This window comes from Dryobates pubescens, chromosome 22 (genome assembly GCF_014839835.1).
Source record: "Dryobates pubescens isolate bDryPub1 chromosome 22, bDryPub1.pri, whole genome shotgun sequence".
Taxonomy (NCBI): Eukaryota; Metazoa; Chordata; class Aves; order Piciformes; family Picidae; genus Dryobates; species Dryobates pubescens.
In genome coordinates, this window is record NC_071633.1 from 11574852 (window position 1) to 11592054 (window position 17203).

Consider the following 17203-nt stretch of genomic DNA (forward strand, 5'->3'; position numbering starts at 1 on the left):
AAAGAGCAAACATGTGGCAAAGAAGCCAGTCCTGCAAAGGCACTTGGAGCCTCATGCCACCACTGGAGCTTTGCACCACTACTGGAGGCATGAGCACTGTTACACTGCACAGTACATGGGAACAATAAATGCATAAAAGTACCAGCAGCTGCTCTTTGTGAGAGAACCTGGACCAAACAAGCAGCCAGGAAGATAGCTGGTGAGATGCTAACTAATACCCTTTGCCATGTTTTTTCTTGACAAGGTTTATAAGATCCATGAAAAATGGACCTAGGCAGGTATTTCAAATCACACAGACAGTGTCAGATTTTAATGGGGCAAAGGGAAAGCCAACAGAGATTTTCAGCAGAAAGATAATTATCAATGCCAAAATCCCAAGATGAGTCAAAGATAAATGCATAGCTTCCTCTAAGAAGAAGGAACAGCACTCAGCATCACCCTGCACCCACCCCTGATCCAGGGCTGTTCTTATGACACAGCTACCCCAGGCTGGGTGGGAACTCTTCACATGGGGAGAGCAGAGAAAACCCATCAGAGCACCCATACTGGTTAATCAGTGTGTTGAGACAGGAACAGGCACAACTTGTCTCCCACACATACAGCATCCTTGTGTTTTACTCTTAATTTAGCATCTCTTGGATTACATTAGCAAATCTACAGCACAGTCAAGACAACAGAAAAGCCTCACTGCAATGGACAAGAAAAGCAAATGCTTCTGCCTTTGCAGACAATTTACCCTAATTATGTTTTAAAACAACCTATTAGTCCACAGACATTTTTCCAGTGAATTAATCAAATGTACATAACATATGGTAAAGACACTACAATCAACAAAACACTTTCAACACCACATTTGAGCTTCAATTGCCCACCCATGCACAGACATGCTCGTTTGAGATGCCTGCAGTCCCAGCCTGGTTTGGAGGGTGCCTGCAGGACAGATTTTGGGTTCACTTCCTCAGGAGCACAAGAATGGCTGCAAGCAACGAGAGCAGTGTTTCCCTTTGCCAAGAGCTGATGCCCAGGGGAGACTGTAAATAAATACTGTAAATGCCTTCCCCTGCAGCCTCCCAAGCAAAAGGCAGTGTATTTACACTGAATTGCACCGTATTTAGGGTGACGGACTTAACAACCCCTGCAGTCAGACTGGAGTTCAAATCTAGGGGCTCCAAAAGCCATGAACAGAAATAGCTGTGGCTTAGCCTCAGTTTCCTTGCAAAGAGCAGCCCACCTGCAGCAGCAGCTGACAGGAGGAGTGCACCTTGGCAGAAAGGACAATTCAGACACTGACAAAACAGTGCAACATTGCTTGGATAGTCATTGATTTTCATAAAAGAAAGCAAATCACATCTGCATGGTACAACTCCTTCCAGTGGGAGCTAAAGCTCTGGCTTTTAGCAAGTCTGGATCATTGCATTTCAGCTCTGATTTAAGGCTATTTCTTATTTTTGAGTTGAAAGTTCCTTTTCTTACTGTATATATGCACACATATTCCAAGCATGAATAAACTGCTTCGGATCTCAGCTAGCCTGTTGCTTTGGAAATCATTTTATATTTGCAAAAGGATGAATGAAAATAGCCCAGAGTCTGGTATGAACATCTCTGACTGTAGTATTCAATGTCTCATGCTCTTGAAGCTAATCTTCTTACTGTGATTAGCAGAAGAACAGAAGGGTTGTAAGGAGGGACTTAAATGGGCTTTGGCCTCAAGCTGGGTTCGTCGCCTGGACTGGCTCCTACGCTTCTTGTGTGAGTGGCCCAAGCTGAATTTCAAAATCCCCACTAATTAAATACATTTAAGGCATTTCTAGGAAGGAGAGAAGAAAACTAAAGCATGCCAGAGAGGAAAAAAAAGAAGTTTATATGGCACATGTTTGGGGCGAAAGCGGTGAAGTTTTAGGCAGTGGTGGTGGTAGTGGTGGTATGGATGACACAGTAACTGGAGAACTGTGAGAGTGTGTTTGTACACACCAAACAACACACCTGAGAAAAAAGCCACAGCCCTCTCCAGGGTCCAGGGCAGATCCTAGCTTCCAAGAGAAGGTAACACTTATCTACCAGCGTCTGGATTTAAGTTCTGCTTGAAGCACAGTTTGTCATACAAGGCGAGCTGCTGCAAATACCTTAAAAGCTCCTGTTCATGCAGTATGTTGGAGCCCAGCTCCAGTCACATTGCTTCCTGGTTCCCTCTCAGAATCCGTAGTATTATATCCCATCCTTACTTACCCACTGCTAGTAAAACCAGACTATAAACTATCCAGAAGGCAATCTGCACTGTGTCTGAGATTCAGTTAGACAACTAAATCCACTGACCACTCATGTCATTTTTGGTAGCCACCAGTACATAAAAATCAACTCACCTCCTCTCTGTTGAGACACAGCAGAGGTTTAATAATGAACAGCTACCAGTTTCCCTACTGGTCTCTCTCTTTATTCCCTCCTTTACATTTATTGGCACCTTCCTATCAAAAAGTCTGTTCAGGTCTGAATGCACTGTTTCACCATAATGTCATTTCATTTGTCCCATCTAAGATGCTAAAAAAATATACAATGGAACAACAAAATAACTTCAAGCAGCAACTTCAGCCCGGGGAAGCTCACACAGTGGTACTTCAATAGTACCACATGGAAGAAACAAAACATAAAAATCCAGAGAGGAATAAAGTACAAATGCAGTTTCGTTGTTAGAAAAATCAAGCATCCTGCAGACAGGCAGAATGTGCTGTGTGGAGCCAATCCCTCCTGAAATGACTATCTGGTGACTATCCTCTGCTAATTCCCCTGGCCAGCTGCCCTACGCAGCCCCAGACTCCCTCAGCTTTCTGGGAGCACCTTTAAGTGACCAGACAAATTCCTTGTGTTGTGGCAGGATGTCAGCTTACAGCTCTGATAGGTAAGATCCAGGAATGCCCACAGAAAAACCACATTAGGCATCAAGGAGTTGGCTTTGATACTTCAGAATCATAGGATCAAGAAGGTTGGAAAAGACATCAAAGATCATCAAGTCCAACCTGTCACCCAAGACCTCATGACTACTAGAGCATAGCACCAAGTGCCACATCCAATCCCCTCTTGAACATCCAGCAGAAGATGCTGGAAGAGGATTATTTTGAGTAGGGTTTTGAAGTTGGAAAAGTTTAACTTCAAAAAATACGCTTTAAAGAATTGCCAGTAAACTCTGCAAAGACGGGAGTGAATCTGGGTAAGCTTGCACAATTAACCAAGCACAGATCAGCAGTTTAAGAGTGCCTGTAGGAGCTCTAAAGAGCTATTACATCACTGACAGCAAAAATGCACAGCATGAAGGAGGATGCTGGGGGTGGCACATGAAATGCTGAGCATTCAAAAGAAACTGGACTTCCCAAAAGAGAAGAGCACTATCACTGGAGTAACAGAATCTAAGCATTACTGGAAGATTATTGCCACACCAGGAGGGTAGAAGAAATCAAACACACATCACAGCAAGCTTACAAATACAAGGGATTCAATTTTAGAATATAATAGAATAGACCAGACCAGACCAGACCAGGTTGGAAGAGACTTTCAAGATCATCGTGTCCAACCTATCATCCAACACTATCTAATCAACTAAACCACGCAACCAAGGACCCCATCAAAGTCTCCTCCTAAACCCCTCCAATGATGGCGACTCCACCACCTCCCCAGGCAGCCCATTCCAATGGACAATCACTCTCTCTGTGAAGAATTTCTTCCTGACATACTTGCTAGAATGTGTCCAGAGAAGGGCAACAAAGTTGGTGAGGGGTTTGGAACACAAGCCCTATGAGGAGAGGCTGAGGCAGCTGGGGTTGCTTAGCCTGGAGAAGAGGAGGCTCCGGGGAGACCTTATTGCTCTCTACAACTACCTGAAGGGAGGTTGTAGACTGGCAGGGGCTGGTCTCTTCTCCCAGGCAACTAGCAACAGAACAAGAGGGTACAGTCTCAAACTGCACCAGGGAAGGTTTAGACTGGATGTCAGGAAAGTAACTTGTCTGGCCAATTGTCCATGTAGCAGACTTCTAGAGACAAATTACCATTTAAAAAACCCTACTTTTTTAATGGATTTTGAGCTGATTTGTTGTAATTTTGCCAAAGACCTGCATGCATTCCACTGGGAGTATCTTTGTTTTCACACCAGCTGTTGAAGTCTTGTCTTGTTCTTGACCTCAGCTTTCAGATATATCCAAGTGTTGTCCAACTTCCCTCTCTTCTAAAACACAGGTGAGTACTGCAGAACTCGGTCTGGTCACCTCAAAGGCTCTTAACAACAGTTTTTCATAGGCATAAGAACAAACAGAACTCAACAGGTATAAACTGACACTCCTGGATGGCCTGGGGCACTTGAGCATAACTGGGGTACCAGGACTCTTTCTTGTGTCAGCAGTGAGCTCTCCTTCTTGCAGCTTCACTTGAAAGAAGAAAAAGAGCTTTGGCCTTTGTTTGCAAAGAACAGAACATTTTTTGTGTTCTCTTCTTGGAGAAACACCCCCTGACATTAGTGATGAGTAAGCTTTCCCAGACCCTAAAAGCCACCACATCAACAGCCAGGTCTGCTTTTCTGTCCTGATTAATTTCTGAAGGACAAAAGTGGTCTCTGCTGGTTCTTAGCCACGAACATTATTTCTCAGCCTTCCATTAGTAACAGTTTCTCAAATTATGTACCGGAGAAAGGAAAATTTTTCTTTTTGCAATAATGCAGATGATGAGAGACATGGTTGATTTTTCTTAAGGCATAATCTAATTCTGATAGCTGCAGCAAGAGCACAAAGAGCATCTGACAGCTCAGGGCTGTGGTGTTCAATCTTCCTTGTGTGGTGCACATATTCAGGCACAGAAGGGACCATCAATTTTGTGCCCCAGCACTGACGACAAGGCACTTAGTATGTACTTTAGATGTGGTAACAAAAGGCATTCACACAGAGCATGCAGTAAGACCAAAGAACAAGGAAAGAGAAAAGTGCTAAAGAGAGATACCAGAGCAGCATTTCTGATACCACATCACATTTCATTCTCTTCACAGTCATTTGTGCTGCTTTCCTGTTGCCCCTATTGCACTGCTATACACGAGCCAATGCTGTATGTGAGCTATACATGAGGTTTAAAATATTTCACCAGGCTGCTTCTGTTTAAGAATCTTTAACATTTCTTTTTCAGCAAAGTGGGATCTGAAGTTTCCTCTCCCACACCCCTCCCTCCCACACAGTCTCTGGAGAATTCACACCCCCCCCCAAAGGATGTGCCTCCGACCAACGCAAAATGTTCTCCTGAGCATGGGAGGATGCACATGAATGCTCCTGCAGATTACGCCTAGGGAGCTGACTCAAAGAAGGAAACATCTTTCCCAAACTCTATACTTCATTATGAAATAAAATTATGAAATAAAATTAAGGAACAACAAAGTAAATGTGTGATATTGATATATATAAATCCTCATAAGTTTATCCATTACGTGAATGTTATATTCTGCCCTCACTTGAGAGCTGTCTGATTCTACTGCTTCTTTTGTCCCATGGAACAGTTTCCACTTTTTGCTCCTCCAGGTGCTTTGCCCAAAGACTGCAGCTATAAAGGTGTCTAGTCCAGGAGGAAACACCTGAGAATGCAGAATGGCAGAGAAGAGTGTAAGTGGCTAAAGGACTTTCTCTTTGATTTGCTTCCTTCCCTTAAGAGCAGAATTAGTCATCACTATCAAAAAAGGTTCAGGGCATCATGTCCTGTCCATCTCCCAACAGCAGATCAGCAGACAGGGCTGATGGAGAGCAGCTGCTCTTTGGTGTAGTCAAAGTGTGCTCGCTGCAGCAAGCCTAGGAAGGTAAGATGTGTATGTGCTACTTTAAAGAAAAGAAGGGAAAAGTTACTTTAAAGAGAGCCCTTTTGGATGAGGTTTGGAGGACAATTCCTATTTACTTATTGATGGTGGCATGTCCCAGAAAAGATCAAGGTAGATGAGTTTAAAAACCTTCAAAAATGAGATCTAAGACTGAATCTCCACAACACCATGACACAAATACAGCCACAGGATAAAAAAAATGCAAACAGGATAAAAAAAAGGCAAAACAACAGCTTCAAAAAGGAAGCTGCAAACAATGCTGGTATCCAAAATAGACCAAAGACACAGATCAATAGAAAAAGTTTTCAGCTGTCTCCAACAGCTGAAACATCCTGGGAGTAAGTTCCCCAAAATATGCTGCCAAATGTCAGTGGATAAAACCTACATTTTTCACAAACAGGGCAATTTGTGAACCTGATATGGCTGCACTAAAGCCCTCCAGGAAAAAAAAAAAATTAAAAATAAGTATGGAAACGAAGCAAAGAGGATAGGGGAGAAAAACTGTGAATGCATGGTCTCAGGAAGCAATGTGAGGAAAGAGTGAAGATACTGGGGCTCTTACTGCCTCCCCAGATGGCATTTTGTGGTTTGCTGCTTTTTAAAAAAGCAACACTAACATCTTTGCTCATGCACAGCTGCAGCCTGCTGCAAAACTTTTCTGCTGCTTCTGAGAAAATCCTCCAAGACTAGCCGGTCATTTGTGAGCCCCCCCTGTAAAAGCTAAGCATTATCCAACGACACCTGAAAAACCTTGTGAAATCCTGCAGTCCACTGCTGCCTTACGCTGTTTTTCCAAAAGCCTGCTGCAGATTCCCAGCCTGCAGCATTTACCCCTGTATTTGCCTTCATACTGGTCTCCTGTGTCCACAGGCTGACTGAGTTCTACACTCTTCCCTGAACTGTGCTCTTCCGGAGACTGGATTCAGCAATGTCTCTCGGCACTGAAAACACAGAACATGAAAGGGCAGGTTTGGCTCTGCTCTGGAAGACAAGCATTTTGCACCCCCAGGGGCCATGGACAAGATGAGCAGGGGGCACATTGCTCAGGAGGGAAAGAAATTAATAGAAATGAGTAGCAAGTGTCCAGAAAATAGAGTATCACCAAGGGCAGAGGGTGAAAGATGGCATTATCTTACTCTAGGAATTAGCCACCTGGCTCCCTAAGTCCCGAGTATTTCTAGGATTTTTCAGGATATCCCTAGTTTTTGTTTAAACTGCTGCCTATCCTCTGCTTTTGGAAGACAACATTCAGAGTGACAAGAAAATTGTCAGAGCACTGAAATAGGTGGAAGGCAAAGACGTGCCTTCAATAATGCTGGCCTTCTATGAAGGCCAAAAAGTCAGGCATGGAAATGCCGCATCTGATCAATAGGACCCTTTTAATTTCATGCTCATTTCTTTTACACATACACACTTGTCTAGTTTGTGGGAGGGAAAAAAACATTCCTTTGGTTGGGAGAACAGCTGAGGTGAACTTTATTGAGCAGCAGTTTCTCACTGCGTGGTGCTCCCCCACCCTCAAGTTTTGCAGTCAGTGTTTGGACTTGGTCTTCATTACACAAGCTACTTACAGGAAAGAGCTGTGGTTCTCCTATAGAGAGATCCTGCATAGCAAGCCTAAGAAAAGACCACAATCACAGGGCCAAACACTGAGATACACAACACATGCTGGATAAACCTCAGTAGAAAACATCTGCATGCCACACCCAAGCGCTTCACTCTGCAAGACTTGGACGTGTAGAAGGGACATAGCAACTCTCCTCTTTGCCATGGGTTTCTGCCATCATATCTTACGGAGTTCAGCAGCCAAAGCCTCTATTTAACTGCCTTCATCTGATTTGACAATGAGCACTTTTTACCATGGTACATGCAGTGGTATTTGTGGGAGGCAGTGCTCCATTGCCCCTGTCCCTCTGTAGCTGCAGTGCTGATTCACAGAGGACAACACCGAGAGAAGAAACCTGGGCATGCATCCAGAGGAGCAGTTACTGGCTTCTGCACAGCCTTTAGCTGCTTATGGTGCTGCCCCACACAGCTGTGCAGACAGGGATGTGCCTAAAACCTGCTGCCCTGGGGAAATGGTGGGGACAAGCACAAAAGCACAGTAGCTTCTGCAGGTCACATGGTAATGAGTTATAGAGCTAAGAATTGTAAATACTATGTCGTTAGTCAACAAGATTATACCAGTTGCGCTCTCTTTGCTGCCAACCAGTGTTGGAGGAACTTTGGCCTGAGGCACTCAGCCACAGGACAACTACCCTGTGAGCTGCTGTGACCTTTTGTGGCCACTGGAAAAGAGGAATAACCCAAACATTATCACTTACTTTCACAAGATTCTTGTAAATGAACTAAGTATCATTAATCCTGCATTAAATTCATTGGTGCTGCTCACCCAAAGTTGCAAGAGTCCCTCAAGGAAGGAGCAAATCATGTTATTTACCTTGAGCAGCAAAACTCCTACAACCTGCTACATTAGAGTACAACTTCCATGAAACGTTGCAATAGCTTCACATTCCTGTTCATGCCCCAACAGTCACTTAAGTAGTCACAGCAGAATTGCAGCCTGCAGGTCAGAAAGGCATCCCTTGCCTCATGGAACAGAGGCCAAGGGAGACGCTGTGTCCATGGGCTTTGGTGCACACCACAGATGTTCTAAGGTGCTCAAGAAAAGCACCTCCCATTTCCTTCCCTCCATGGCAGAAAGCTCCCCTAGGCCTTTTTTCTGTTCTTGCTCAGTGAGGCCAAAGATGTGGCAGTGAACATGCTCCAAATGCAAACAACAGCCATTGGGGTTTGGGATACAAAAGAGATCCTTCTCCTGTCATAGGCCTGAAGAAAAGAGGGATGTAGGAGGAAAAGCTGAATGTGTAACAACAACTCTGCACCATTTTTCAGAATGGGAAGACTGAGAGTCAAAGCATCGATTCACTCCTCAGCCTCCTGGCACTGGAAAACAGCATGCACAAGCATTGGCTCATGGAGCTTGGATTTATTAGGAAAAAACTCCAAATCTGGAAAATGACCACCAAAAAAACCAGCCTGGGTGTTGAATATACTACATTTCTACCCCAAGATGCAGGATGAAAGCCAAGCAGGGCAGACACACAAGTGCAGCATAGGTGCATAGCTAACAGGAATTGTCAACTGTCAGGGGAAGGATGGCTGAAAACTGGGAAGCAGATCACAAGCAGTATGTGAGGTTAAACCCATAGGCCACAGCACTGGGAAAAAGCATCCAAGAGCAATGTCTGTGACATTTCTGGATTGTTTACTGTCAGGTTAGGACCTAAAACCTGCTGCAGACTTGGACTGCATGGGACAGACCTGAACACTACCTACAGCACTACTCAGTGCTGCTGCTTCTGAGGGCATCACATCAGATGGGAAGCATCTGCTGTGGGAGAGCACAGGCATAGAACCACAGCTCGTTGTGTAACTCAGCTATGCATATACATAAACATATTTCTCTGTTCCTGTTGCCACCTCTGTGAGCACCTGTATGTATTTTCTGCTGAGGCAATATGCATTTACCAAAGACAAGTGAAACTCTCTAGATGCACATATAAACCATATAATCCCACACACCCGGGGAACGTGGGCGATTCAATACATGTTTAAGCACTGAAAACCACTTCCCAAGGTTATTTCTTCAGAATATTGGTGGTGGCTTGCAGCAGTGATTCAGGGAGATGCTAACACTGCTGAGCATCTGGCTCCATTTCAGCTCTAACATTTACACAGGCAAGAAGTAAAAAAGTTTGTGCCTTTTCTTTTTAATCCAGGCTTGAAGAACCTGTCAGTCGCAACTGTGAATCATGTAAAAGCAAAACTAGCACTACCATAATTTTCTATTCCCCAGAAGAGGGAAAACACACAACCACAGCTGCAACTTGCTGTGCAACACAGTATGAATGTTTCAGCTGTTTCAGTGTGATTCAGCCCCTCAGCTCTGTGGTACCTGGACTGCTCAGAGTGTTCTTACATCTTCTGTGTGGAAATAGTACTCCTTAGCCACATTCTGGCTTCCTGCCCCCTCCTTTCTCCAGCTTCAGTGGATCTTGGTAAAAGACATCTAGGTGCCAGCTCTGAGCAGGCATTACCAGAGATCACCCTTCAAAAGTGCTCTGGCATTCACCGCATCCCAATCACCCTGCTCAGCAAGGGCAGCCAGCAGAGCCTGGTGTCCCAACTGCTCAAGGCTGGGAGCAGTCCCAGTCCTGCCACAGCAGCGTGGAACTACCAGCCTGGCTTGCAGTCAAACACAGCAAACACCACTGCTTCAGCCACTGGGAGCCCAGACTGCCCAAGTGTCTGTCACGATGGAAAAACAGAAGCAGGAGAGGTTTGGGTTTTCCTGAGGACAGCTGTCTGGCCCAGTTCACACTAGCAGCTTCCCAGTTTTACAGTATCAAGAAAAACAGGAGAAAATAAACAAAACAAACCAAAACAAACAGTGCCAAAACAAGTCAAACAAACAAACAGCAAGAATTTAAGAAAAAACATAAAACAAAAACCCCACAAACAAACAAAAACCCACAACCCAGCCAACCCAAACCGACCAAACCAAGAGAGACAATACCTGTTGTAACTCCATCTACTGTAAGACATGGTCCTGTTGCTGCCGACACCATCCATCTCCAGCTCGGCTACGGCACCTCCGGCATCGCTGGGCTCCCGCAGGCACTGGCTGCTGGGCTGGGGACCCCGACACCCACCCGAGGACGGGCCCAGCGCTGGGGAGCAGGCGAACGCCTCTGGCCTGGCGCGATGGGGCAGGGGTCACTGCCCAGCAGCAGCTTCGCATCGAGCTCGGGGTGCACGGACCAAACCACTACCCGCACCGGGGAGGGACGGAGGGATGGATGGAGCGATGGAGGGGTGGAGGCAGCGGGAGGCTTCCGGGGATCCCTGCGCAGGGGCCCGGGGCAGGATGCTCCCAGCCGCCCGGCGGGCACGGAGGCGCTCAGGTGGAGCAGGGGTGCTAAGCAGCTTAAGAGATATTCAGCGGAGGCTGCCCGGAGCAGCGGGCCCGCCCTCAGCCCCGCACACGCGTGAGTTATTTATTTATTTGTGCCGGTTGCCACAGATACGGGTCCAGCGCTCTGACATCAGCCGGCTCCCGCCCGCCGCCGCTCCCTGGCTCTCGCCATTGGGATATTCCAGGCGGTCAACGATCGCATCCCCTGCGTGCAGGGCCAGCGATGGCACCTGGCTCTGGTTAGGCAAAGTCACCCCCAGGCTGGGGACAGGGTCCCGCCGGTCGCTCCACCGCAGTGCCAATTGCAGCCCCTGCACCTGCTGTGCTGCACAGGGGCTGCTCCAGGGCCACTTGGAGTGCAGCAAAAACGCTCTGCAACCAGTCCCTGCTGCTGCGCAGCACACAGCCCCCCACTTTGCCCCAGAGTGGGGGTGTCAGTGTGACATCCAGCCAGCTTCCACCTGGCTACACACAGGACTGAGAACCAAACCACGCTTTGTGGCTCCCACACATGTTTCCTGGAGAGGACCAGAGAGCTTCAGTGACAGGGCTGCACCAAGAGGTCAGGGGTCTCTTGAAAAGACCTTTCCCACCTCTGCCAGTTGCAGGCAGTGCAAGATCTGCTCTGCTTTCAGGTTCCCCATCCACACCTGCACACTGCTGGGAATCAGACCCTGCTGGCTCACTCAGTATTTTCTGACCAGTTCTGAAAGTCTCAGCACAAGGACACCGTGACACAGTTGTTCATCACTTAAAACACACAGACATATAAATCTTCCTTCAAATCTATCTGGGGTTTCCCTTTCAGGAAGTCACAAAGTTCAGCAGAACTTGCCCAGCATCTCTGCCTTTTCAAGTTGCTTTATTGAACAAGACTACCTTCAAATCACACAGTGGTTTCTTGCCTCTTCAAACATTTGCTTGCTCTTGGTTTCCCAGGGCCACTACCCACAGGTTTAGCTGATGAGATGCACAGCTGGGCAAGGACACATAGGACTGTGACCCTCTGGACAGGGCACCCACCATAGTGCCTACCAAAGAGTTTAGTTTGAACAGTAGATCCTGAAAGCAAGCCTTGCTGCTGATGCTTGGTGGATGTTCCGAGGACACGTGCAGAGTCAGGTATAGGCAGAGGTTTGTCTCTCCAGAAGCTGGTTCAGAGCTCCTCAGACTTCATCACGCACAGCTGTGCTGAGGGCATTCTGTCCTGCTCGTGGCCCCAAGGCACCACGTTCTGCCCTACACTTCACTCCCAATTAAAAAGTTACAGTTTCCCAATGTGCTGTAACACCATGGGCACAGGGGTCTGCTGAGAAGACCTACCCACACTGTGACCAAAAGAGGTGCTACCAGAAGCAGTGCTAGATCTGCAGTTAGCCCAAGGCATGTCTGCCTACACACACAGGGGATGGGGGGAACACTTTCAAACTATCTCCAGGCAGCTTTGGCATTTTGGCCTGCATTAGCATCTCCTGGCCCTTTCCCTCACTGCAAGGCCAGCCAGATGACTGACCCTGCTCTTAAGCCATATGATGCATTCTCAGCTCCTAAGTTCTCCCAGTAAAAATGACTAAAAATCCAAAATATATATAAGGGGTGGAAAGGACTTGGGTTGATCAGGCCCAGTCCTACACCTCACAAAAAACCAGATCTGATGAGAGGTCTCAAGCTGAGGCTCCAGAGACTGGTAGTGAAGAGCTCCTAGAAGCTCCAGAAAGCAGCTCTAGGAGCTTCACCTTGCAGAGACTTTTCTGTTTCTAGCTCAAAAGTATTCACAAACTTTTGAGACCCATCTGAGAACCATCCTTCAGTTCAAGTTAAATCCTCAATCAATATTTTAATTTCCAGTCTTTATTTTGCAGGGGTGAACGGGCCAAGCCTTAAAACCTTCAAGTTAGCATAGGCAGAACCAGCCTAAGAGCTTTTTGCATGTACCAGTTTGCGTTCACATCAAACCTTCTCTGATTATCAGTGATATCTGGCCACACTTCTTTCAAACAGGGAAAACATCCATGTCTCCTCAAAAAGGCAATTAGAATGCCCAGGTCTGAGCTTCTTTCCTTGTAACCATGTCCACCCTGTGAGTTTATCTCCCTCCTGTTTAACTCCTATTACAGAGGCTGATATTGATGTGATGTACAGACAGCATGTTCCCATCTATCTCATTTATAACCTGCTCTGAACAACCTGGACAAAATGAACTGTCTGGAAGCAGAGAGTTAGTCACAGCCTACCTCCTCTTACCTGCATCTGCTCACTGCTGTGCTCAGGCTAACAAAATTGTTAATGGTCAAACTAAAACCTGACCATTTACTTGGCTGTTGGATTACTCAGACCAACATTTTCCCCAGTGGAGGAGCTGAAAATCACCTTGACAAGTCCCTGCATCCCAGGGATTCCTCCTTTGGAAGCAAATGCTTCAAGGAACATCAATAAAAGCAAGGAGCAGGAGTGGGCTGCTGGAGCTAACATGCTTCTGTCCATGTGCCTCACCCAAACCTCATCTTGCTGGCATCCTGGGCTCCGTCTCACTCATTCTGGACCAGAGCACTGAGCATTGGAACTCATTCATAGTAGCTCATGCAGTGACAGAGGGAAATGGCAGCTGTACATCCAGAGCTGTCATGTCCCAACAGCCTTGCTTCCCCCTACACAGTCATCAGAAATGAAAACTGTCCTGGCATGCTGTGGCAGGTGGGTTGTGAAGACTTCAGGCTGACCCTGCTGTACCTCACAGCAAGTACAGCAATGCTCCAAAACCCAATCCTCACATCCAGCTTCCAGAGTGCCATTTTGCCAAAACAGTGCTTTGAGTACTTGCCTGATTCAGGAGACTTCAGGTAAGTGCAGCTTCTTCACTGCTCTGCTGCAGGTGCCCAACAGGCTGAGAAAATACTCTGGGTGGCAGTTTTGCTTCCTAGGACATAAGTGTCTCCCTGCTTCCCGCACAGGGATGGCAGACTCCCTGAATGCAGGCATGCAGAATCTTCCCAGCTCTTCCTCCCAGAGGTTCCTCAACTCCAACATCACTAACTGAAAACAAACACTAACGTCTGGCAGTGAAGCCTTTGCACCTACAACTCCTGCTGGGATGGCACTTGCTTATGCAAGGCTCCCAGCTCCATTTTTTGCCATCTGATCCCACAACTTGCATTGCTGACCTTACTGTAAGCCTGACATTTTCAGAAAGGCTTTGATGGGGAAAATGTGAACTAGGAAACTTCTGCAAGGTAAAGAGACAGAAATGAGACCCCTGCTGGAGCTCAGTCAGCCATAGAGATATTTCTCTTACCGTTAGCTGCACTGTGTTAGCAGTGCCACAAGGCATGTGCCGTCATGTCTTTGCACATGGGCATGTCTACACGCATCAGGAGCGAGTCACATCTGCTCCCTGGTTCAAGATATTCCCTCTGACCACAGAGGCATCTCAAGGAAGGTATGCTCAATCTAGGAGGAGCAGGGGAGCTAGACTTTGGGATTACAACATGTTAAAGCTGGAGCAGAAATAAAATTCTAGCTCTTTGCTAGAGGTGTTGGGGAACTGCATCACAGAGCTACCATCCGAGTACCAGCTGGGGGAAAAGGTTGGAGCTGAGCACCAAGAACACACAAACCCTTCCTTTTCCCAGGTGTTCAGTACATGGCAAATGACCTTACCACCCAAGTAAACCTGATTTGGAATACTGACTCAAGCTGCTGAAATAGAACAGAAACTTAACTGCCAGCAGTGCAGAAGCAAACAGCCTGTTCCTGCATTTTCATGCCAGTGCAGACCATGCTGCAAACAAGTGACAAAATATCTGCTGAGTCACTGGATGGTGCCTAACACATCTAACAGCACAAACTCAAAAAAACCCCCAACACAGAACACCCCCAGATTAGGTATTCTGGAAATACTATAAGGCTTAAGTGCACATTTGAGGCATCCCTAGACAGTGGTTTTGCCAGCAAAAAACCCTCACGCTCATCTGTCCCACCAGTAAGTGCCTGTGGCCACACAATCTGCTCCTTTGTTTCAGCCCAGCCTGAGTCTGGAGCTCTGGAGAGGGACAGACAGGTCTCTGTGTCTGTCCAGCCAAAAAGGCACTGGTCAGCACTGACCATTTCCTTTCCTGCTCCAGAAAGCCACCACTAGCATGGATACACTCAGAGACCAAATCACCAGGATCTCCCTTGGTATCAGACAGGGCTCAAAGCTGCACCTGTCAGCACTGCTCAGGTCATTTTTTAGCCACAGCCATGAGAATTTCCTCAATGAGATTAGGAGTCCTTCAGCAGTGCTAATTAGTGCTTACGCAAGGGAGGATTTCTCCAAGCCCTTGGGGCTGCTGCCTGGAAAGGACAATGCTCCTTGGTCTGCAGGCAGTGGTTCCTAAGACAGGATGTGTGCAGGTAGCACTAACTGCCCCCTTTTTTGACAACAAAAAAAATACAATCCCTCCTCCTGAGGGACCATCTGTGTTCAACCATGTGGCCAATGATCTCCAGGTGAGGAGATGAGAGGAGTGAGGGCAGAGAACTTTAAGCTATAGCAGAGGAGGCCTGGCCTCCTAACCACCATTGTAAGCCAGGGTTTCTTCAGGTCAGGGTAGCATGCTTTGAGACACCCACTGCTTCCAGCATGCTTCCAGGAGAGCATGCCAGGGTGATGCTCATGAGATACCAGCAGACTACTGCATGCTGGTTTGTATGTCAGGTCCAGAGGGACTCAGGCTGAACTGCACAAACACACACACTCTTCTTCAATAAGCAGACAGCTTTCAGAACAATAGAAAAACCTCAGGTAAAAGCAGATATAGATCCTCTGACACCTGGGCAGACATCTTTGCATCTCTCTGCAGAACAAATACCTGAGTCTTGCTTAGAAAACGACTCGGGCTTATACCCGAGCCCAAACACAATGACCCCCTGGGGTTTAAGCACACCCCTCAGCTATGTCCACAAAGCAGCTTAGCAGAGCCCCAGAGCTATTCGCACCCCATTTAGGAATTAACAACCTCAATCATTTGTTGGCACCACTTGCTGCTCCTGCAGCTACAGGTACTTTTCCAGTTCCACTGCAGGATGCTAAGCATGTCCACAGGGATGGGTGCAGGACCAGCTCTGCAGAGCCTGCCTCCTGACATGCCTTTGTCTGGGGAAAAAAAACACCACCACATACTTCAAAAAACAATAAATAAAAGTAAAGGCAGGCTGCAAGGTACATCATGTGCTACCACAGCTGAAGAAAACAGCCTAAAAGCATCTCGAGATGCTGGGCTGCTGGAGAGCAGCTATCTGTAATGAGGAGAAATCCATAGCAATGGAATGAGCAGTGGAGACTCCAGGGCACCAACATCTGTGCTGGGGACTAAGAATAATAAAATGCTTTCTACTGGGGGGAGGAGGAATGCTGCTGTTTGTTTTCCCACATGCCCTCATGTTACCCTGTCAAAATAAAGCTTGTGGAAGTTGGGCTTAACAATTTTGTCTGCAAAGAGGGTATTTACATCCTTAAGAGCATCTGGCATATCTCTGTATTTGATCTTCCTTTCAAAGGATAATGCAGCTTCTAAAAATTGCCTCCAAGAGTCATTATAATTTAACTCTGCTCCCAATATAATAAACAACTTCATCCATCAGTCTCTGAGCACTTTGCAAAGAGGCCAGCATTGCTATTTACATCTTGCAGAAAGGAAACTGAAGCAATGTAGCTTTCCCTGCAGCAAACAAGGAATCACAGCAGATGCCCATACTGCCTGCAGTCTCCTGAGTCCTGCTCCAGCACTCCTCACCCAAAGGCCTACATGAGCACAGGATGGCACCAGTCCTCTGGTAATCTCCTGCCTGTAGGCACTTATGAACACGTCACCCCCCTGGAAGCCCTGCAATAGAAGAGTATAAACCAGGTTGGAAGAGACCTTCAAGATCATTGCATCCAACCCATCATCCAACACCACCTAATCAACTAAACCGTGCAACCAAGCACCCTATCAAGTCTCCTCCTAAACACCTCCAATGACGGTGGCTCTGCCACCTCCCCGGGCAGCCCATTCCAATGAGCAATCACTCTCTCTGTAGAATTTCTTCCTAACATCCAGCCTAAACCTCCCCTGGTGCAGCTTGAGACTGTGTCTTCTTGTTCTGGTGCTGGTTGCCTGGGAGAAGAGACCAATCTCCTCCTGGCTACAACCTCCCTCCAGGTAGTTGTAGACAGCAAAAAGGTCTCCCCTGAGCCTCCTCTTCTCCAGGCTAAGCAACCCCAGCTCCCTCAGCCTCTCCTCATAGGGCTGTGCTCCAAACCCCTCCCCAGCTTTGTTGCCCTTATCTGGACACATTACAGCGAGTCAACATCTTTCCTGTCAAAGACCTACACCGAGGAGCCCAGAACTGGACACAGGACTCAAGGTGTGGCC

The 17203-nt window shown here is 47.0% G+C and overlaps 1 protein-coding gene across 6 annotated transcripts in view; it reads right to left on the reverse strand.

Annotated features, from left to right (window-relative positions):
* TUB (TUB bipartite transcription factor) overlaps positions 1–10768 on the reverse strand; it is a 131549-nt gene extending 120781 nt beyond the window's left edge. For 5 of the 6 annotated variants that reach the window (XM_054171920.1, XM_054171919.1, XM_054171916.1 and 2 more), the window contains exon 1: positions 10410–10768. In XM_054171920.1, coding sequence (XP_054027895.1) covers positions 10410–10465 — 56 coding nt within the window. In that variant the 5' untranslated portion in view covers positions 10466–10768. The remainder of the gene's footprint in view (positions 1–10409) is intronic. The other variant, XM_009905122.2, reaches the window with a different exon arrangement.
* Positions 10769–17203: the final 6435 nt, after the last annotated feature.